The 24052-nt window shown below is 36.9% G+C and overlaps 1 protein-coding gene across 1 annotated transcript in view; it reads left to right on the forward strand.

Annotated features, from left to right (window-relative positions):
* The window catches only part of fam172a (family with sequence similarity 172 member A), a 744353-nt gene that overhangs the window by 96002 nt on the left and 624299 nt on the right, over nt 1–24052 (forward strand). Inside the window, exon 4 of the mRNA XM_051930185.1 lies at nt 21486–21586. Coding sequence (XP_051786145.1) covers nt 21486–21586 — 101 coding nt within the window. The remainder of the gene's footprint in view (nt 1–21485; nt 21587–24052) is intronic.

A 24052-nucleotide genomic window follows, 5' to 3' on the forward strand; every position in this document is an offset into this window, starting at 1 on the left:
GGAGAACATGCAAACTCCACGCAGAGTGGACCCGGGAAGCGAACCCAGGTCCCCAGGTCTCCCAACTGCGAGGCAGCAGTGCTACCCACTGCGCCACCGTGCCGCCCTAAGTAGAACATGTTCATAATAAATAAAACTGTACCCCATATATATGCTGTTCTACAGCACGATTAAAATCTTCTGAGTATTAAAGGTGTAGGTCTATTTTATAAGCATACTAGCAAAATACCCGTGCTTTGCAGCGGAGAAATAGTGTGTCAAAGAGGTTATGTAAACATATATATACATATACATATATATAGTGGTGTGAAAAACTATTTGCCACCTTCCTGATTTCTTATTCTTTTGCATGTTTGTCACACAAAATGTTTCTGATCATCAAACACATTTAACCATTAGTCAAATATAACACAAGTAAACACAAAATGCAGTTTTTAAATGATGGTGTTTATTTTTTAGGGAGAAAAAAAATCCAAACCTACATCACCCTGTGTGAAAAAGTAATTGCCCCCCTTGTTAAAAAATAACCGAACTGTGGTGTATCACACCTGAGTTCAATTTCCGTAGCCACCCCCAGGCCTGATTACTGCCACACCTGTTTCAATCAAGAAATCACTTAAATAGGAGCTGCCTGACACAGAGAAGTAGACCAAAAGCACCTCAAAAGCTAGACATCATGCCAAGATCCAAAGAAATTCAGGAACAAATGAGAACAGAAGTAATTGAGATTTATCAGTCTGGTAAAGGTTATAAAGCCATTTCTAAAGCTTTGGGACTCCAGCGAACCACAGTGAGAGCCATTATCCACAAATGGCAAAAACATGGAACAGTGGTGAACCTTCCCAGGAGTGGCCGGCTGACCAAAATTACCCCAAGAGCGCAGAGACGACTCATCTGAGAGGTCACAAAAGACCCCAGGACAACGTCTAAAGAACTGCAGGCCTCACTTGCCTCAATTAAGGTCAGTGTTCACGACTCCACCATAAGAAAGAGACTAGGCAAAAACGGCCTGCATGGCAGATGTCCAAGACGCAAACCACTGTTAAGCAAAAAGAACATTAGGGCTCGTCTCAATTTTGCTAAGAAACATCTCAATGATTGCCAAGACTTTTGGGAAAATACCTTGTGGACTGATGAGTCAAAAGTTGAACTTTTTGGAAGGCAAATGTCCCGTTACATCTGGCGTAAAAGGAACACAGCATTTCAGAAAAGAACATCATACCAACAGTAAAATATGGTGGTGGTAGTGTGATGGTCTGGGGTTGTTTTGCTGCTTCAGGACCTGGAAGGCTTGCTGTGATAGATGGAACCATGAATTCTACTGTCTACCAAAAAATCCTGAAGGAGAATGTCCGGCCATCTGTTCGTCAACTCAAGCTGAAGCGATCTTGGGTGCTGCAACAGGACAATGACCCAAAACACACCAGCAAATCCACCTCTGAATGGCTGAAGAAAAACAAAATGAAGACTTTGGAATGGCCTAGTCAAAGTCCTGACCTGAATCCAATTGAGATGCTATGGCATGACCTTACAAAGGCGGTTCATGCTAGAAAACCCTCAAATAAAGCTGAATTACAACAATTTTGCAAAGATGAGTGGGCCAAAATTCCTCCAGAGCGCTGTAAAAGACTCATTGCAAGTTATCGCAAACGCTTGATTGCAGTTATTGCTGCTAAGGGTGGCCCAACCAGTTATTAGGTTCAGGGGGCAATTACTTTTTCACACAGGGCCATGTAGGTTTGGATTTTTTTTCTCCCTAAATAATAAAAACCACCATTTACAAACTGCATTTTGTGTTTACTTGTGTTATATTTGACTAATGGTTAAATGTGTTTGATGATCAGAAACATTTTGTGTGACAAACATGCAAAAGAATAAGAAATCAGGAAGGGGGCAAATAGTATTTCACACCACTGTATACATATCTACATATACACATATATACATACATATACACATCCACATATACATATATATACACATAAATATATACATATCTACATATATACACACATGCACATATATATATATATATATATATATATAATCACGGCATTCGTAGTCTGAATTACAATCTGATTGTATGGGTGGTTACCTACCAGGTAATGCTTATGGTTGGCCAGCAAGTCAGCTAACATCCGCCATGGTGCCTTCAGTTGTGAGAAGCAGATCATAGAATGGTTGAAAATAGTTTACTGTCAAATAATGCAAAGAGTATGCGACACGTGTTTCGCCCTAATTCTGGGCTCATCAGATGTACACACTCACTGCATATAGCCAAATTCCCGCGCTTCGCAGCGGTGAAGTATTGCTTTTAAATTTTAATTAAGAAGAAAAGAAAACCTTTTTAAATTGAGGGAAAATATACCAATAACAATTTGTTAAGGAACTGTTTTTTTTGTGAAGCTGCCTTTACACAGCCTGTCCGCTGTTTTATAAATGAACGCCATATAAGGCCATCCTTTCTCCTTGCTTTGCGGTTCTGTATTGTTTTATTGTTCGTTTATTACGATTGTTATAGTTATTGTGTAGCTATTTGAGACTCACTTTTCTGTTCAGGTACCCATTTCCTTTATGTAATCCGCGGATTCTCCGCTATTTTTTGTTCGTTTATTACGATTATAGTTATTTATTGATTCCCTTCTTTAGTTTACTGACTACTCATATAAGGCGGTCTGCTGTTTTTTTGTGAAGCAGTCTTTGCACAGCTTCTCCGCTGTTTTATAAACGAACGCCATATAAGGCCATCCTTTTTCCTTGCTTCGCCAAGGAAGCAGTCTTTTTATTTAATCCACAGGTTCTCCGCTGTTTTATTGTTCGTTTATTACGATTGTTATAGTTCTCTTTGTATACCACGTTGTCAGTTCAGCACTCCGGTTGCAATATGACCAAGTCGTGCAAGCTTACTGTTGAGAATGCAACGTATAGTTGTACAGGAGAAAAGCAATCTTGCCAAACTTAATTTAAACTTACGGTTTACACCGTGCTTTGTTTCCGCCGTAGCTGCACGTATGAATATGCTTGTATGCGTCACTCGCTCGCTTCTTATTGTTTCGCTGCCTTCTCAATTGTGTAATGAATGTTTTCTTCAGCGCTCTTTGGGGCTCTTCCTTGTTTTCTACGTACTGCGTTCACAGTCAGTTCACGTGATTACGTGGGAGGCGTGATGATGCGATACGCAACTCCGCCTCCCATGGCCAGCGAGCTGCAGTCCATTACAGTATATGGACAAAAAAGAGGTTCCAGTTGTGACCGTTACGCTTTGAATTTCGAAATGAAACCTGCCTAACTTTTGTAAGTAAGCTGTAAGGAATGAGCCTGCCAAATTTAGTGATGAGTCAGTCAGTCAGTGAGTCAGTGAGGGCTTAGCCTTTTATTAGTATAGATTTTATAACATCAATGTTAATATCGAGTATAACTATAATTATTATTATTCTGTATTAGCGTTGATATGAACGATTTGTGAAATTAGTGTTAAGTATAAAAAAATGAAACTATGATTATACAATTCAATGTTTATTATATTTATACATTATTATATCTGTCTTTACACTTTTTCCAGACATATTTAATAAATGTAATAAACTGCACCAAGAATGGTTAAAAAATCATTCAAAAATGTGTACGTGAATGTAAATATATCTGCACAAATCGACACTCGTGAGTAACATTTTTAGAAAGTTCAAAATGAAACGCAAATCGCAAAGTGTCTGTGTGTAGACTCGAACAAGCTTTTGCAGAATACATTAACTGACAAGAGGCTGGCCCGCGCTTTCAGAGTTTTGGTAGCTAACACGGGCCGTGATTCGTCAATACTTGGTAGCCGACTGAGCCATCATTGGCCATTTCTTGGTAGCCGAACCGGGCTGCGAATGGTCAATTCTTGGTAGCCGATGCGGGCCGCGATTGGCCCGAGTTTTCAATTCTTGGTAGAATCTTGGTAGCAGAAAGCGAACTGATTGGTTTTCACTACCAAGAATTACCTCGGCTAATGGCTGCTCGGAGGCGCCACAGCACACTGAAGCGGCTTTTATTTTCTGCAGTTATATTTTTGAATAAAAGCGCACTTGTTCTGTTATATTTGTACCTTTCGTGAAAGTGTTTCTTTGATATTTGGACTTCAGGCTTCATACATTATATAGTTTATGCCTACATTTTGTCATTTACTACTAGAATATGAAAAATGTTTCTGTTTTAAAAATGTGTTTACACAGATTACTGTAGAAAATGGAACACACATGAAATGCTTGTGTTCCAAATAACGATCTATTATTTCCACTTTAAAACTCCACTCCCAGATAATCAATCAAGGCATTAGCTGGGAGAAGTTTGTGCACGTTCTAAGTCGGTGAGGGGATGGAATAGTTGGCTGTTGGCAGCTTGTCTTTATCTGCCCATTTAGAGGACAAAGGACGCTGGCGGAGAGGTGCGAACGGATTTAAGAAGCGATTTAAGGTGGGACGGATTTACGAGTTTTTTCGTAGGCTCTGGTAATTCTAGTGTTAATCAGGGACAATTGTGTTGGGTCATGGGTCACCCTGTACTGCTCATGATACTGCTGTATTCACCTCATCACATTTACACAGGTATTTGAAAATTTATGTCCGAGAATGAGAATTAAGTGTTTCCATTGCATTTTTGCAAATTATTGCTTTGTTCAATTGCTTGAAAAACCACCTTAAGTGAATGTATTAACTTTTTTGCGAATTTTGAGAGTTTTTTTGGAAATTCACATTTCCATTTCTGGATTTTTGCTTCACAATTTCAACATGCACATTAAGGATGTTAATGGAAATGCGGCTACAGTGTTCAGAGATGGGTTCTGTGTAGGTGACTGATGGAGCTTTCCATTTAGCTCAAGCTGTAAAGCGCTCATCTCTGGTCAAGATTCTCTGGGTCGCAGCTGACTACCGACAATTCACCACAATGCAAATCTACGAACTTAGATGCTTCATGGTGTGATTATACAAAAATTCAATTGTAAGGCGATGAATTTCCAAAAGAAAGTATGTATTGTGTATGTCATTAAAGCAGGACATTAGTTTACATCTGTGGACAGTAGATAAGAGTATGAATGAGTCCACATTTCACTTGTGGCAAGCGACTGGGGGTGGTACCCAGCCGGGATGCCCAAAAGGACCAGAGGAGGGATTACGCCTCCTCCAGACCATGAGGGGGCGACTGCCCTGGTGGCTTTGGTGACCACGGGAACAGAGCTTAGAAGCTCAACCCTATAGGGGCTTTCAAGAAATAAGCCTTAATTATACAGTATACAGGTTTATAAAAGTTTGAGTAGATAGTTATCATACAGTCTTTTAAAACATTTATTTCTGCTATTTTAAATTAAAATAAATTATTGTTTCATTCTATATGTGGAAATTATCACTAATATTTAGTGCCAGAAAGCAAGACTTGCCATGGAAAAATGGCATCAGTAGGGTAAAACAAAACAATCTAGAGAATGTAAAATAAAAAATATGCTAAGAAAATGTATCTTTTTAAGTTTTTTTCATATTGGAGTGTAATTTTCTATAACTTTAAAACAGTTGAGCAGTCATAAGGCTGTTAGTGTGAATGTGGTTAATTTGAGAAATTTTTATATATTTAGTTTATATATAGTTGACATATTTGTAGCTGGCGGCACTTTGGCGCAGTGGGTAGCGCTGCTGCCTCGCAGTTGGGAGACCTGAGGACCTGGGTTCGCTTCCCGGGTCCTCCCTGCGTGGAGTTTGCATGTTCTCCCCGTGTCTGCGTGGGTTTCCTCCGGGCGCTCCGGTTTCCTCCCACAGTCCAAAGACATGCAGGTTAGGTGGATTGGCGATTCTAAATTGGCCCTAGTGTGTGCTTGGTGTGTGGGTGTGTTTGTGTGTGTCCTGCGGTGGGTTGGCACCCTGCCCAGGATTGGTTCCTGCCTTGTGCTCTGTATTGGCTGGGATTGGCTCCGGCGGACCCCCATGACCCTGTGTTCGGATTCAGCGGGTTGGATAATGGATGGATGGATGGATATTTGTAGCTTAGGTTGCACCTTAGTGCACATTGATTAGCACTGTTCTCGTTGCATCTCTGTGCTGTTCTTCTGGGTGTTCCAGTTATCCTCCTACATTATCAAAACCTTGCAGGTTTGGTTAAATGGTCCCAGTGCATGTTTGGGTATGTGCAAGAGTGGACACTATGATAAACTGGTACTGTGTCCATACCCATTCCCTGCATTGTGCCCAGTCCTGCCAGGATAGGCTGTTGCTCCCTGCTTCTCTGAATTGGAGTAAACGGGTTTGAGGGTGACAAGGACAATTATTAGTTTGCCAGTGAACTTAACACATTTGCTTTGAGATTACTGTGAACTGCTGTGTTATCATAGGAAAGGAGTCCTAAAAGGTCCTTAATTTTTACTGAAATGTTTGTCTTTTCAGAGATAGGTGGCTTCATTAGCCATGGGTATACCTACTGCCCATTTTATTGAAAAGGGTTATGAGAATAATTTTTTGGAAAGGGGTGCTGCTGACAACAAAAGACTATATAGTATGAATGCATTCATGATCCACATAAGTCTAAATAACCTACATACAGTACAGAAATGAGTTTCCATGTTTAGTCCTGCTGCAGCAACGGCCACCATTTAATTAAAAAAATGTGAAAAATTAAATAAATTAAACATAGAAAAACAGCAGGCTTAGTTTTTTGCCAGTTTGCAGAATATTTTGTTAGCTCTCCAATAAAAATTGAAATGTTGTTCAGCAGAGTGGACGTAGTGCCAATTCAGCAATTACATGATGTTTGCATTGTGTCATTGCCAAAATGACCTTTTCAAACCATAAATGATTTGAGAACATTTTGCTCAGTTATGTAGACTTAAGTGAATCTCTATATCTGTGCTTCAAATAATGAATTTATTTTCAAAAGGTATTTTTCTCTACTGTGCGAAGTAACAGGTAACAAAATTAAAATACAGTAAAACCTTGATTATCCATCAGGGGTCGGGGCCAAGGCTATGATAGATAAATGACAGAGCTACTTTATAAATGATATACAGTAGATTAGTTTAGCGAATAATTGTATTTATTTACAAAAAAAAACCTATACTGACAATATGTAATATAGTATTAACAAAATTAATTAGTTATATAATATTGTAATGATCAGCGTAATAAGCAAATACAACTCAGAGGTACTGGAGTTTTCTACGTTTTACTTGGAGTCTTCGTTCTGTAACAAATGGTGCCCTGTCTTATACTCCGTTATCTGGGTTATAGAGCACATCTCCAAAACAATTAAAAAAAGCTTTCTGTACCCATAATTATCTCCTGCCACTCATGTTCTGTCTTTTTCTATGCTGCAAGCACTTCTGCTTATTATCTCCTGACTCCCTACTTGAAACTTATTTCTGCTGCACCTAGTGCTGGACGGTATGACCATAATTCTATATCACGGTATTTTTCAAAATTATACCAGTTTCACGGTATTCAACGGTATTTTTTTCCATATTTTTCCCATGCATGAGTGGATGTTAACCACATTTTCCACTGCAATTACTACAGTAGACTGGCTAAGAATAACCTATTCCACTGTCATGAGCATTGTACAAAAAAACATTTTAATGTGCACATAAGTATTAATACAGGTTTGCATGGCACCATAAAGTGATGGTTTTCAAGGGGCTGCCACTAATGAAGAGAAGGAATCACACTGCATGACAGATGCAGTCAAAATATAGAACCTTTTTATTAAGCAAAGTTTGCAAACATCTTAAACTATAATTTTGACAACATATTTTCAACCATCCAAAGAGGCATTTAGACTTAGTAAAATATCCAGAGGTGCTTGTGAAACGTATTACACTGAACATGTCTTAGAAAAGGAATAAATAGTAAATATTTTTTGTAAACCAACTACATTTTCTGTTAATGTTAACAATCTCTGTCCACTGACACGCTAAAGTGACTTTTTAAACAACTTTATCATCATTAAACTGCATAATATTTAAACTAATAAATAATAACAATAAAATAAATGATAGTATTATTACTGATAGTTGCACTATTACTTCAAGCCCAGGTGCATTACGCAGTATTCACCAAGTAAAAATAAAATAAAATAAAACAAGTGCAACTTGGTGATGACATCTTTACCAACTGAACCATCATTTAGGCAAACTGCATTAATATGGACCTTGCTTCAAGCTAAGCTATATACATAAATAATAAAACTGCAACTGGCATTTATAATTCTATTTATGGTATAGCCCTACGGAAGCGTATTAGGCGGTGAAGTAAAAAACAAACTATATGTCGAGAATAAAGTCGACATGTTGACTTTATTCTCGACATTTCCACTTTAATTTTGATGCTTATGTCGAGATTAAAGTCGACATTTCCACTTTATTCTCGCCGTTTATGTTGAGATTAAAGTTGACATTTCCACTTTATTCTCATAGTTTATTTTATAATTAAAGTAGAATGTCGTAAACTAAACTTCATCCTAAAATCAATGTTTAATTTACTAGATTTTCTCAAACCCCGTCATAAGTTAATGTAGCACATTAAATGCTTTGTGTTAAGTGTTTCCCGACCCAGTTGTTAAACACTATGCTTCTTAAACTGACTTCCTCTGCACTAAGAGGAGGCGCCGGCAGCAATCACCGCAAAGAATCCATTCACTTCATGATATTCCTGCTCTCTGCAAATGTAGAATGGTAAGATGTATACTTGATATCATTTTCAGGATGAAATGCATTAAAGCAGGTATTAAACATGCACAGTAGTGAGGCGGTAGTGCTGCTCCCTTGCAGTAAGGGGTCCCCTGGTGAATGTTCAGTGTAGAGAACTTTATGGCAGGTGTGACGAGGCTCCAAAAAACTGGATGTATGAATGGGTATCGCACAGGTTTAACTTAAATATTGTGTAGATGTTGGGTTTGTGATCTGGTGGTCGGAGACACAAACACAGAATTCAGTGGATGTTCTTCTGAGCGGGCTTTCTTTATTGCATGCGTGCTGTCTGTCTGATGTACCGAAACCCCAGTTCTTATCCGTCCTTTTTCTTTCTCCACATAAACAATCACCACACGATAAACGTCTTTGTGAAATTAAAACTAGTTATAAACTTAGCCCATGGAGTGTTCAGAAGTTTAAAAAAATCTTCGTTATACATGTTTAATTATGCCATCCATTCAGAGTTGAGCCCATCCCAGCAAGCATTGTGTGCGAGGCAGGAGCAAATCCTGAACGAGTTGCCAGCACATCGCAGGGTGAATACGAGCAAAACATACACTAGCAGGGTCAATATAGCATAACAAAACCCTACATCCTACATGACTTTGAAAAGAAACTGAAGCACGCCGAGTAAACCCACCAGAAAAACATGCAAATTCAAGACAGGGTACACCTGAGACCCCCTTGCTGCGAGGCAGCAGTGCAACCTCCATGCCACTGTGCCCCCACATGATTAATAAATGCTTTAATGCATTTCATCATGAAAATGATATCAAGTATTTGTCTTAGCATTCTAAAGGTTCAGAGAGCAGGAATATCATGAAGTGAATGTGTTCTGTGTGATGATCGCTGCCAGCGCATCCTCAGTACAAGAGGAAGTCAGTTTAAGAAGCACGTACTGATTTAACATGGCTCGGGGAACACTTAACACAAAGCATTTAATGTGCTATATAACTTATGACGGGGTTTGAGAAAATCTAGTAAATTAAATATTCATTTTACGATGAACTTTAGTTTACGATGTTCTGCTTTAATGACAAATTATGGTAATAAAGTCAACATGTCGACTTTAATCTTGACATAAATGGCGAGAATAAAGTCAACATGTCGACTTTATTCTCGTCATAAGCATCAAGATTAAAGTGGAAATGTCGAGAATAAAGTCAACATGTCGTCACACTATTACACAGTACCCAGGTACATTACACTGTATTGAAAAAAAATAAAACAAGTACAACTTGGCTTGCAGTATTATCCAGTAGTATAGAAACAGTATTTACACATTTGAACATAATGGTCCACATCCCACCTTTTAAAACCGAAGTATCTCCAGGCAACGGACGTGACTCCATTTTTTCTGCAAAAGTTCTTCTGTGTCATCATGTTCAACTTTATTGTCAGCTTCAGTTTTGGAATGTTCTCTGTCCATTTTCACTGCGCAATACCTGCACTACCGCATGTACTCCATTGCATGCCTATTTATCGGTGTAGCAGTGAAAAAGAGCCCCCGCGCAACACCTCCACAAACACATGTATTCCGTTGTATGTGATTAGCGGTGTAGCAGTGAAAAAGGTCCCCCCCTTGAACAGTTTCCTGCTGCGCCACGTTCCGAACGTCGTTTAGGCAGTTTAAACCGGTGTTGCGGTATAAGAAAAATCCATATCATAACAAAAATAAAAAACGGTTATCGCCCAGCACTAGCTGCACCTTCCGTTTTCTTCTAATTTCTCCTAAGAGGTGTGTCCGCCCCTCACAGAACAGAAACCCTTCACCCAGTCCTATCACTTACACAGCATTCCGACTTTTATGCTCCCACAGAATGCATCACAAGCTGCCTGCACGTCACAGTATATTAACAAAACATAATATAACAGAATTTTGAAACAAAGAACATTAACATTAATACAGAATAACATTACCATCAGTGGCTTCTATTTTTGACACATTTTTCAATTTTGTCAGCATCACGCTTTATATCATTCAATATTGTTCTTCCTACTCCTTAAATGAAGGTAATACTTGAATCGCTTTTGCCGTTTTAAGAAAATGTTAATGTGCACAGTTCATAGCTACACCCCAAACAGCATACTAACTGCTACTATGTTCATATATAAAAGTGCTAAAATTTTATTCACAAAGAAATACCATTATGTAGATAAAAAATTACTGAAGTAAAAGTACATGATGCAGAGACTACTTGAAAAAATGTAAAATAACCAGGCTCCGAAAAAATTGCTCTAGTAAAAGTACAGTTTAGTTATTTTAGAGAAAAAAAAAAAACTGAAATTAGTAAATATCCTTAAATATCCATGCTCAGCACTGGAAAGCATAAGCACAGTATATATTTAACAGTACAACATGTTTTATTTATGAGAAGCCATATTAATAACATAATCATGCACAGACCTAGAAAGAGAAACATTGTACTGAATGATAACTAAATTTCAAACTAGTCTGTACATGTCTATGAAATAAACATGTCTAAGAAAATCTAAACAATCCACACAACAGTGTTACTGATTTCAAACTGTATTCATTATTATATGCTTCTATAAAGTACATGGTATGCACATAATGAATCAATTATTAACATAGTCTGTAATTTAATTACCAATTATAAATTATAATTTAAGACCGACACTTATGGAGAGATAAGCTTACTGATTTTCAAATAAGTGTATACATTACTGACATCCAAACAACACATCTTATCGAGTACACAATATCAGCATATAGACACAATTTTTAAAAACTCTTACTAAAGTTAATGTGTCATCTCTAAATAGAAAAGTAGAACACAGATAAACAAATTAAGTTAAAATTCTTGGTTCTCCTTATTCCCTCAAATGTATGAAGGTATTGAAAAAATAAAATAATACATAGGCAGATGGTGCATATATTTTCTTAAACAAAAGGGAGTGGAGAAATACGTTAATCATTTTATTGAAGTATATATATTTTGTCAGATGTTATTTATTTCTTGGAATATGTGTTTAGACGATTGCAGCACTATGTGATTGCTGGATAGGTGTGTCGTCAGTATAACTTCACCTACCATACGACCAATTATTAGGAGCCGCACAAGCTTGACAGGTGGTATGCACTTACAATCTCAATTAGGGCTGCAACTAACAATTATTTTGATAATCGATTAATCTGTTGATTATTTTGATAATTAATCAATTAGTTGGATTTAAAAAAAAAAATCAGGATTTATTATTTTCATTTGAATTTTAACGCTTAAATTGCATGAAATGGAACTTTTCAATAAAAAACAGGTGTGTATAAAATTTTCAGAAAAGTATTTTTAAAAAATGAAGTACTTGTAGATATTTTAAACAAAATGTTAGCATTTATAGAACATTCATATAATACATTAAAAATAATAGTAATAAACAAATAAAAAACTTAGCAGCACTTCTTGTTCTGGTTGCGCAATGAACACCCACACACAATTTCCTTAAAAACAGAAAAGTTTTTGATAAATTAAACTGGCAAAGCAGTTTATACATTTATAATTGCATTAAAACAACACTTCAAAATTAAACATGTAAGTTACAAGTTTTGTTTTCTTTTCTGTAAAAGTGACAGTTTACTGGCAAAGCATCATGAAAATATCTGACCATCACAATTTTACACCACAGACGAGTATTTTGCATTTTCATGACTTTATTAGTTTCTTTTTTTTTTACATTTGCATCAAATTAGTTGAGCACAACAAATATCATTGTCATATATTAGGGAAATGTCCAGAATATTTTTCTTTTGCAGCCAAAAAAGTGATTTACTTTGTGTAAAACTTGGTTCTTCCTTTGCTGTGTAATATGTGGAGTTAATTTCTATTGAAAGTTGTTTCTGGAAATCTTTTGCCACCGCTGATTCTTTGACATTGTTCGTTTGCAGCCAACACATTGTCACTGCATGCTCCATGTCATTTGTTGTTGGAAGTGTGCCATAAGGTTTTATGCTATGAAATGGTGTGATCCTGCCACAAAATCTGTTTTACAGGCCAAACCAGGCTTGCTACAGCAGTACTTGTACATCATCACGTCTTCCTGTAGATTGTAGAAAAGCCAGTTGTAGCCTGCTAGCCAATTAGTCTGAAACTTCATCTTTGCCACCTGTTCCTACCTTTTGACTCAGAATGAGCAATATGCCTTTCAGTCGCAGTTGATGTGTTGCAGGACTCACCGCAGTTCTTGCTGCTTTTTTCTGTCTGTATAGTACAGGAGTTTTTGATTTCTTTCCACATGAGGCTGGGGAAAAAAAAATTTTTTTGCTCAGGCAGGGACGTGCGTTTCTTTGCATCCATCCTTTGGAAACACACAAGCTAACGTTATACAGTAGACCAAAGAGAAGACGCAGTTCAGTGTTTGCGGCCTCAGTCGTTCGTGGATTTTTCCTTAGAACCTAACTAATACTTGTTAGCGGAAACTGCAAATATCCTCCACAATTTTTTATGGCTTTTTTCGTGGCAATACTGCACTGTAGAGAGAACAGGAAGCAACCGTAGAGGAAAACGTGGCTTGGGATGGTGAAAATAGCCAATCTGAGAGTGTTGTACTCTACTAGAATTTGAAACTGCAACTCACAGCAGTCCCTGCAGTGGCCCTGATTGGTCTTCTGCTTAGGTTGCTGGGTCTGCTGGGGTCAAAGGATGTCAGTGCAGCTTTTTAAAAAGGGGATGGTGACCAAAAATAACAAAAAAGTTTCTGTAATTTGTGTTTCAAGTTCCTGTCTGCCTGCCTTCTGTTGGGTTACCTGTACTTATTCGTTTTGTCCTGGATCGTTTCATGGTTGGGGTCTGGATTGTCTGCCGTCTGCCTGTGTACATGAGGACTGTAAGAGGATTCATGGCCATCCTGCAGAGAAAGGAGCGCTCCTGATCCCATCCACCCATCTTCACCATTTCAGGAACTACTGGTAGGAATATCTTTACATTCCCATTCAACGTACGGATCTCTGGACTGTCTATTTTCATCATTACATTTCATCCGTTGTCGTTTTTCATGGACTTTACTGTGTGTGTTTTGTTGGTGCTTTGTTGTATTTAATGTATAATCACCGTAAGGGGAACAAGGATGTTATTGTTGTTTTCATTAGATTCTTTATTTGCTTTTTGATTACCGGTTTGGTTTGTTTTTGTCTCTGTTTGTGAGTGCGTGCGGGTCGGGTCAAGGCTGGGGGCGTCCCTGGAATCTCCACCATAAAAATAAATAAATCACCGTCTTCTCGACGGTGTGAATCTTAGCGGCACCGGACCGCAACAGCGTTATTCATTTCTCCTTGCTGCTGATTGACTGCTGCCCTGTGACGCATCTCCAGCTGAGTGTTCTCGTGTTTTCCGTTTTGTTCTTCTTAATCCTTAAACTGCCCCAACCGGCTATAGTTGTTTCCCAGTGCCATTTGCCAGCACGTAGGAGCTGAGTACATTCAGCGACATACATTCATTGAACGCCGCAACCGGCTATAATCGGTTCCCAGTGCAATTTTCCAGCACGCCAGAACAAGTGTTTTGGGGGCATATTTAGGGTTTAAACTATAAAAATAGGAATTTTTTTAACCATATCCATAATTCGCGGTTTTTCACAATTCGTGGGTGCTCTAGGAACATAACCTCCACGAATTTTGGGGGTATACTGTACATGTATGCAAGCGTGTAATGCAACACTATAACCATGGGAGGTACTTTCTGTGAAAATTAAAATATAAAATAAAAATGCAATCTCTCTTTTGCAATTTAATTTTCAAAGTCTACATGCAAAATGCTGCAAAAATTAAAATGAAATAACTCAATTTGGAATTTCATTTTCAAAGTCTGCGTGCAGGAATGGTGCAGAAATTAAAATTAAATAACCCCATTTGCAATTTAATTTTCAGCCTGAACCGCAATGAAGCTGAAAAAATTAAAAGTATAAAGCATTTATAATTTTCCTTATCATTTACAAGTTCTTATTTATGCATAGTCTTAGGATTTTGTGAGATGGTTCCACTGTGAAGCTTGCAGTACGGGGGTGATATTCCTGCAAGTGTTGGAATTTAGATTACAGTGGATAAATAGTCCATGCAAAGAAAAATTCTACCATTTTTTTTGTTGACAATCACAACAGGAGTACTTATGTGTAATGACTTGGCTTATGTGTATTATATCATTGCACTTGTTAATGAGTTGAAGATCTCTGGCCCAGATCATATGCAAAGACATCAGGGAGCACAGTATTTACATTATACATTGGACATGCCAAGTTGTAGCTTTTAGTCTTGTTTGTGTTGTTTTCATTTTACTCACATGTGTCTGTCTATCTATCCAAGTATGCTTAAAAGTTAAGTATTCACAAGCAAGTTTTGGCACTTCTTCCACCTTCAAACAATACTTTTAAAGCCTTTTTTTGCAGATTGTTATGCTAAATTTGGCATAGAGATTTCTACATTATGGAACATGCCATATCTGAGCTTTCTGAAGTATGTCTTAGAGGAAACATTGCTTGTCAGTATAAAAAAACCCAAAACTAAGCTTTTTTTATGTAAATCAGTATGGGGTACAATTTTTACTGGCTATAACTGATACCAAAATAAACATCATCATTGCCCTCAAAGTGGTTCATGTAAACAGGATACATTATAAGTGTGGCAGAAGTTGTTGTTATTACAAGACAACAGTAAACAATTTGCAATGGCTATGATTTTAATTACTTAAAATTCAAGTCACTGATACTCACTTAAAGCTGAAGCCAGCCAGATATCACCCTTTCTACACTGCTGAGGAGTAATGAACAACTGTTCTTGTCTTAGAGTGTCATCAACATATGTGTTGCTCTTAAACCTGGAGTTTTCATTTAAAAATGCCTTTCTTTTAAACATGAACTGCAAAAGAAGAGTTAAGAAAAAATGAGAGAATGAAGTGATAGTCAGACAGAACAAATCTACCAATCAGAAAGGATTGCCAGTGTATAGCTCAAGGGTGGGTTCATCCAGTACTTAGATCATTTGTAAAAGATGTATAACTCTGGAAACTAGCAGAAATGCACTTCTGAAATCAATTGGCTAATTCTGAACTGAATGTGCACTGTATTGCCTTTGGTTTAGAAACTGAAATATTATTCTGATTTTGGGAAGTGGATCCTTAGGGCTATATTTGGATATAATATCTTTATGTTTATATGGGACTAGACACTGGACTTGTATATATGATTGCAATATTTATTTGGTGTATATCTGTATTAAACTATTTCTGTTGCCTTACTGTATTTGGTTGTTGTCTCATTTTGTTTATGGCGGAATTTGGTTTGATTTTCCTACTACAATCATTTCACTGATTTTTATAGTTATATTCTTTAAATTTGTTGGTTGTTATGTGTTTTGAATCAACGTTCTCAGATATGCTTAGGTTACCAATCGATTTTGGGGTTGGTCTTGAGGACATCCTTTAGTAAAAAAAAAAACTATTCTTAAAATATGGTTTTGACAACAGATCTGTGGGAAACTCGTTTATGTTTCTGTGGCCTTGCTGTATTTGGTTATTGTTGTGTCATTCTGTTTATGGCAGAATTTGGTTTGATTTTCCTAATACAATCATTTCACTGATTTTTACAGTTACTGTATATTCTTTAAATTTGTTGGTTGTTCTGTGTTTTGAATCAATGTTCTCAGATTTGCTTAGGTTACCAATCGATTTTGGGGTTGGTCTTGAGGACATCCTTTAGTTAAAAGTCTATTCTTAAAATATGGTTTTGACAACAGATCTGTGGGAAACTCATAACTGTAGTTGGTTTTGCTGCAATATTGCAGAGATCTTGTATGTCTGCCTCTGGTTTGCTCACATATTGATTATTTGTATCAGTGTTTCTTAATCAATGGTTTGTAAGAAAATTTGGGTCGTGAAAATGTTTTTGATGAGCCAACAGATGATTGTGTAGTAAAATAGGCCAAGTTGATCAATGTGTGAATTCTATGGCGAGTGATATACTGCCCTCTGTTTTACTTTTTTTGCGGTAGCATGTAGTCTGAGAGAGCTTTTGTTTCTATAGTACATAAATATACAGCAATTAATATTCCCCATGACACCAACCTGTGAATTAGTTAAAGTGAGATGATTGATAAGCAAAGACATATATTAGAAAGCTGTGGGAGAGGAGGAAATGAAAGACAAACTTGTGAAGTGAAGGGACCACAATGCTAGTTCCAAATGTTGAAACAAAAAGAGCTGGTCAAGTACAATGATGTGATGATTTTTGCGTTCTGGGGCTGAGTCAGTATGTTGGGCATATGCTGTATATAAAACTGTAGCAATGTTTTATGCTAAATGCAGTTTCAGTTTTCATGCACAAGTGTTCTGTGCCTAATCATGCCGTTATGGCATTAATCAAATCCAAATCTATAACAGACATGCCAAGAAGATTTTAAATTTAATGTGCCTCACTGAGGACAAATCCCTTCTCTTAACACTATTTAAAAGTGGATTGATAATTTTGAATCTTCTGATAGTGTGAAGAACATGTTTGTTAGACCATTGAAAGCTGTAAGAAAACTAGAAAATATCAAAACAGGTTGAAAAGCGGACTTTGGCATTCAGGACTGCACCTGTCAATAGCATTAAACACTTCAGATTGGACTGTTTGTCTCACTTGTATAAAATACAAATACAGTAATCCTTCCTCGATCGCGGGGGTTGCGTTCTAGAACCCCCCGCAAAAGGTGAAAATCCACGAAGTAGAAACCATATGTTTATATGGTTATTTTTATATTGTCATGCTTGGGTCACAGATTTGCACAGAAACACAGGAAGTTGTAGAGAGACAGGAACTTTATTCAAACACTGCAAACAAACATTTGTCTCTTTTTCAAAAGTTTAAACTGTGCTCCATGACAAGACAGAGATGACAGTTCCGTCTCACAATTAAAAGAATGCAAACATATCTTCCTCTTCAAAGGAGTGCGCGTCAGGAGCAGAGAATGTCAGAGAGAGAGAGAAAAGCAAACAAATCAATAGGGCTGTTTGGCTTTTAAGTATGAGAAGCACCGCCATATAAAGCAGTTGCAATGAAGGCAGCAGCTCACACCCCTTCCGTCAGGAGCAGAGAATGTCAGAGAGAGAGAGAGAGACAGATAAAAACAAACAATCAAAAATCAATACGTGCCCTTCGAGCTTTTAAGTATGCGAAGCACCGTGCAGCATGTCGCTTCACGAAGCAGCTGCACAGAAGAGAGCAATGTGAAGATAATCTTTCAGCATTTTTAGACGAGCGTCCGTATCATCTAGGTGTGCGAACAGCCCCCCTGCTCACACCCCCTCCGTCAGGAGCAGAGAATGTCAGAGCGAGAGAGAGAAAAGTAAGTTGGGTAGCTTCTCAGCCATCTGCCAATAGCGTCCCTTGTATGAAATCAACTTGGCAAACCAACTGAGGAAGCATGTACCAGAAATTAAAAGACCCATTGTCTGCAGAAATCCGTGAACCAACAAAAAATCCGCGATATATGTTTACATATGCTTACATATAAAATCCGCGATAGAGTGAAGCCGCGAAAGGCGAAGCGCGATATAGCGAGGGATTACTGTAGTGCTTACATTTTTAGGAATAATTTAGCTACATGACTCAACATTTTGTACTCATTGTGTTAAATTGTTGAATGAAAATAGAGATACATTTAACAGTGCCTGAACTCATTCATAAGAATTTGTTATTAATGGTTTAAATTATTGTTAATGATGAGTTCACTTGAAGAACTTTGTTTAAAAAACAAAAATAATGTTATTTAAGACAAAGTAAATACTCTAAATGCTGTAATGTTTTTAATCAAGTGACTAAGATTAAGAGGCCAATAGTAATAGCCTTTTAAAAATCACATTGTCACAGTTGACACTTTATAAAAATAATTATTTCTTTGAGTTACTAAACTTTTAATTAAGCAGTAGCACTGGTGATTATATACCACAGAAATCTGTTTAGTGTTTTGAATGATAATTATTGTTTTATTAACAAAATGTTTTCTTCCCACTTTTCTCTTATAGTGAAATTTATGTGAGAAATATACTTGAATGGAAACAAAAACCTGTACTGTTTTTATTATGTGACCATTTGTATTTGTCTATGTGTGGCTCAGCTGTCATTATGGTGATAAACCTCTTCTTGGGTTCCATTTATTTTGTGTTGTATAACAGTACTTAAAATCCCAATTTGTAATATGGTACTATACCAGCATTATGCCAATTTCAGTACCAGAGGTAAATGGTTGTTCACGGGCACATTGAACTGTGTTACAGTGGTGTGAAAAACTATTTGCCCCCTTCCTGATTTCTTATTCTTTTGCATGTTTGTCACACAAAATGTTTCTGATCATCAAACACATTTAACCATTAGTCAAATATAACACAAGTAAACACAAAATGCAGTTTTTAAATGATGGTTTTTATTATTTAGGGAGAAAAAAAATCCAAACCTACATGGCCCTGTGTGAAAAAGTAATTGCCCCCTTGTTAAAAAATAACCTAACTGTGGTGTATCACACCTGAGTTCAATTTCCGTAGCCACCCCCAGGCCTGATTACTGCCACACCTGTTTCAATCAAGACATCACTTAAATAGGAGCTGCCTGACACAGAGAAGTAGACCAAAAGCACCTCAAAAGCTAGACATCATGCCAAGATCCAAAGAAATTCAGGAACAAATGAGAACAGCAGTAATTGAGATCTATCAGTTTGGTAAAGGTTATAAAGCCATTTCTAAAGCTTTGGGACTCCAGCGAACCACAGTGAGAGCCATTATCCACAAATGGCAAAAACATGGAACAGTGGTGAACCTTCCCAGGAGTGGCCGGCCGACCAAAATTACCCCAAGAGCGCAGAGACGACTCATCCGAGAGGTCACAAAAGACCCCAGGACAACGTCTAAAGAACTGCAGGCCTCATTTGCCTCAATTAAGGTCAGTGTTCACAACTCCACCATAAGAAAGAGACTGGGCAAAAACGGCCTGCATGGCAGATGTCCAAGACGCAAACCACTGTTAAGCAAAAAGAACATTAGGGCTCGTCTCAATTTTGCTAAGAAACATCTCAATGATTGCCAAGACTTTTGGGAAAATACCTTGTGGACTGATGAGTCAAAAGTTGAACTTTTTGGAAGGCAAATGTCCCGTTACATCTGGCGTAAAAGGAACACAGCATTTCAGAAAAAGAACATCATACCAACAGTAAAATATGGTGGTGGTAGTGTGATGGTCTGGGGTTGTTTTGCTGCTTCAGGACCTGGAAGGCTTGCTGTGATAGATGGAACCATGAATTCTACTGTCTACCAAAAAATCCTGAAGGAGAATGTCCGGCCATCTGTTCGTCAACTCAAGCTGAAGCGATCTTGGGTGCTGCAACAGGACAATGACCCAAAACACACCAGCAAATCCACCTCTGAATGGCTGAAGAAAAACAAAATGAAGACTTTGGAGTGGCCTAGTCAAAGTCCTGACCTGAATCCAATTGAGATGCTATGGCATGACCTTAAAAAGGCGGTTCATGCTAGAAAACCCTCAAATAAAGCTGAATTACAACAATTTTGCAAAGATGAGTGGGCCAAAATTCCTCCAGAGCGCTGTAAAAGACTCATTGCAAGTTATCGCAAACGCTTGATTGCAGTTATTGCTGCTAAGGGTGGCCCAACCAGTTATTAGGTTCAGGGGGCAATTACTTTTTCACACAGGGCCATGTAGGTTTGGATTTTTTTTTCTTCCTTAAATAATAAAAACCACCATTTACAAACTGCATTTTGTGTTTACTTGTGTTATATTTGACTAATGGTTAAATGTGTTTGATGATCAGAAACATTTTGTGTGACAAACATGCAAAAGAATAAGAAATCAGGAAGGGGGCAAATAGTTTTTCACACCACTGTATATAGAAGTGTAATAAGAACCCCAAAGGGGACCCATCTTCTTCGATATAATAATACTCGCATATCATTGTGCTCGAAACTCCAAGGGGATCTCTCCAAGTGCTCTTCACAGCAGTTTTTTTTTTTTAATAAAATATGCAGAGTGTGACACATTAGGGAGGTTCGCCTGTAATGAAAACCTCAGAGTAGGAAGTCGTGTGTGCCAGGGGGATGGATCATCTGGAAACTGGATGGTGGAGTCATCACAATTACCTGCAATTTGGTTCATTATCAGTTTGGTACCATTACTGAGGTGCAAAATTGATATTGGTATCAAAGTTACATTTTTATATCATCTCAACATTAGTCCCAATTAGGGGACCAATTAGGTATTGGTTGTTTTATTAGGGTCCTCAGTTTTAAAAGTTTAAGAACCTCTGATTTGTATTAAATCACATGCAAAGAATTTTTTCACAGAGATTTGTATTAGTTTGACAGCTTAATTGAAATCAAAAGATATTACTGTTCTTGTCTTATATCAGATTGTTGGATTGCATAATAATGTCAATAATTTCTTAGGTGTCACTCTGTTTTTCTCTAAGCATTTGTTCCCCCATTTCTTTGCAGTAAATATTTTAAGGTAACTTGGGAAGTCTTCTGAAATGTTACTAGTAAATTTTGGGGATAGTATATTATCGAGTGAATTTCTAAGGAATTGTTTTCTATTAAATTAGTATTTTCAAAAATACTGAGAGACAAGTGCTTCTTTTTTAATCCTTTCATTTCTTTTCATTAAAATAAAGGAAACAACCAAATTAAATAGCATATTCACTGCTTATAGGTGGATTTCCCTTATTGTTGTTGTTATTGTTCAGTCTGTCATATTTTTAAATACACATTTTTTTATTTTATATATGCAGAGGGACAATTAAGGCATACTAAAACTGGAGAGCCATTTGTTTTCAATTATCGAGAAGATTTACACAGATGGAACCAAAAACGCTATGAAGCACTTGGAGAGGTAATTTTACAATAGCATTTTTAAACTTTTGAAAATACAGAATAATGTACTTGGCTAGTGATTCTGCCTTAGCACTTCAGAACCCAAGGGCCAGCAACTAACCCACCGTAGTTACTGGTATTAGTTTCTTTAATATTCTATATTGCTTCAATAAACTGTATTATAATAATGTAAACTTTATGACAATGTTCATTGTTTACTCAAGAAAAATTTGATTTATGTGTGGTATTGCTTGCTGACCATTATGGGATGGTTGAGAGATGGGGGATTATCAGGTAGGAGCAGTATTTTTCTACTTTCAAGATATTTTTTAGTTTTAGTTTTTATTCAGTTTTTTTCATTCCATTTTCTAGTATTTATTTAGTTTTAGTTTTTTAACAACAAACTTTTAGCTTTTGCCCTGTATATTTCTTTTATTTTACCTAACAAAAATGTTTAAAAGCAAAGTTTTGTTTCTATTTGTCAAATTGCATATTATTCATGTTCTATACTTGTTAACTTAATACATCCCATGATTATGTTACAGTTCAAAGCTTCCAGTATAGTAAAATAGTAACAGTTAAATATCATGTTACTTTAACCTTGCAATAAGTTCAAGCATTTATTTTTTTATTTAAAAACACTCATTTGTTTTGAATTCCTTTTTATGCAGTAAGTTCATCATACACATTTTCTTTTATTTTCTATTTATTTGTGATATTCTCTGATGCTGACTATGCCATCTACTCATTTCTAAACATTGAAACTGTTTTTTTCAGTGAATACTTTCTTTGGTTATTTTTGAGAGAGACAAATATAATCTTTCTTTCTTTCTTTCTTTCTTTCTTTCTTTCTTTCTTTCTTTCTTTCTTTCTTTCTTTCGTGAAAAAATTTTGAGTAAAAATCACAATGATTCAGCACCGCATCAACATGTCAAAAAAAAAAAAATGGAGGTCACGTCTGGAAATGCTTTGTGGCAGAAAAATTTCAGTGCGTGATTGCAGGAAATCACACTTTCTATTTAAAAAAAAAAAAAGGGGAAAAACACACGTAGACTCTTGTTACTGCCAATTTTATCTCATTATAAAATTAGTTCATAAACAGGTTTGTGCATGCTTTGAAAAAGAAATAATGTTACTGATCAGATCATCTAATAATGTTATTTGTAAGAGAAGATGAAAAGATAATGAGCATAATGACTTTTTAAAAGTTCCCTATACAATCCTGAAAAATGAACAGATGCCTCTCTTTCATTCTTTGAATGTTAATAAGCATAACTGGATGCAACACTGGTCAAAATTTTTTTGCACAAGTTACTTTCTGCCTGATATATAATGTATTCAGAAGTTTAAAACTGATTCCTCTTTATACTTACATTGTAAAACTTACATTCTGCCAATCAATAAGTTCATTTTAATTTCTGTGAGCTCATTGGTCATTAAAATGACAATTAAGTTCTCTTGAATCTTCAGCATCTGTGAACTCTGCCAGGTGGAAAGCAGTGCTGTGCAGCTGACCTACTCGAACAGTCAGGGATGGAAAATTAGTAAAATTGCCTTCTTAAAGCTGTTCTTGATAGAGAAGTAGCTTTTCCTGAAAAGCCTAAACTTTACTAACAATAACAGGGTGAATGTTCCCATTTTCTTGTAACTTCAGATTTAGTGCGTTTAAAATGCCCTGTGATGTCGATGAGAAAATCAATATCCATTATGAATTTTTCATCATTGACATACACCACATCAGTGTGCTCCCTCTGCTGAATAAACTTTTGAATTTTTTGAGCAAATCAATAAACCTTAATAAAAACCTACCTTGGCTTAACCATTGACCTTTGGTGTGTAGCACGATGCCGTTATATTGTGTGTTTCACATTCTTCCACTAAATACCGAAACAGTACTTTAGTGATTATCCTCGAATGTAATTTTTACAATTCTAACTACCTTTTCCATTGTCAAATTCAGATATATTTTTCTCAGTTTGCAACATTACTGTCCTTTATGGAAAATGTAGTGATATACAGTAATCCCTCTCTATATCGCGCTTCGACTTTCGCGGCTTCACTCTATCGCAGATTTTATATGTAAGCATATTTAAATATATATCGCGGATTTTTCGCTGGTTCGCGGATTTCTGCGGACAATGGGTCTTTTAATTTCTGGTACATGCTTCCTCAGTTGGTTTGCCCAGTTGATTTCATACAAGGGACGCTATTGGCAGATGGCTGAGAAGCTACCCAACCAGAGCGTGTATTACCTGTTAAATAAAACTCCTCAAATATATTGTGAGCACGGGGGCTGTTCGCACCCCTAGAAGATATGGCCGCTCCTCAAAAAACACTGAAAGATTACCTTCACATTGCTCTCTTCCTTGCTGGGCTTAAATGTGGCTGCTTTGTCAAGCGATAGATATGCTTCCTGCATGGTGCTTCGCATCCTTTAAAGATCAAACAGCACGTATTGATTTTTGATTGTTTGCCTTTCTCTCTC

The sequence above is a fragment of the Erpetoichthys calabaricus genome, chromosome 7 (genome assembly GCF_900747795.2).
Source record: "Erpetoichthys calabaricus chromosome 7, fErpCal1.3, whole genome shotgun sequence".
Classification (NCBI taxonomy): domain Eukaryota; kingdom Metazoa; phylum Chordata; class Cladistia; order Polypteriformes; family Polypteridae; genus Erpetoichthys; species Erpetoichthys calabaricus.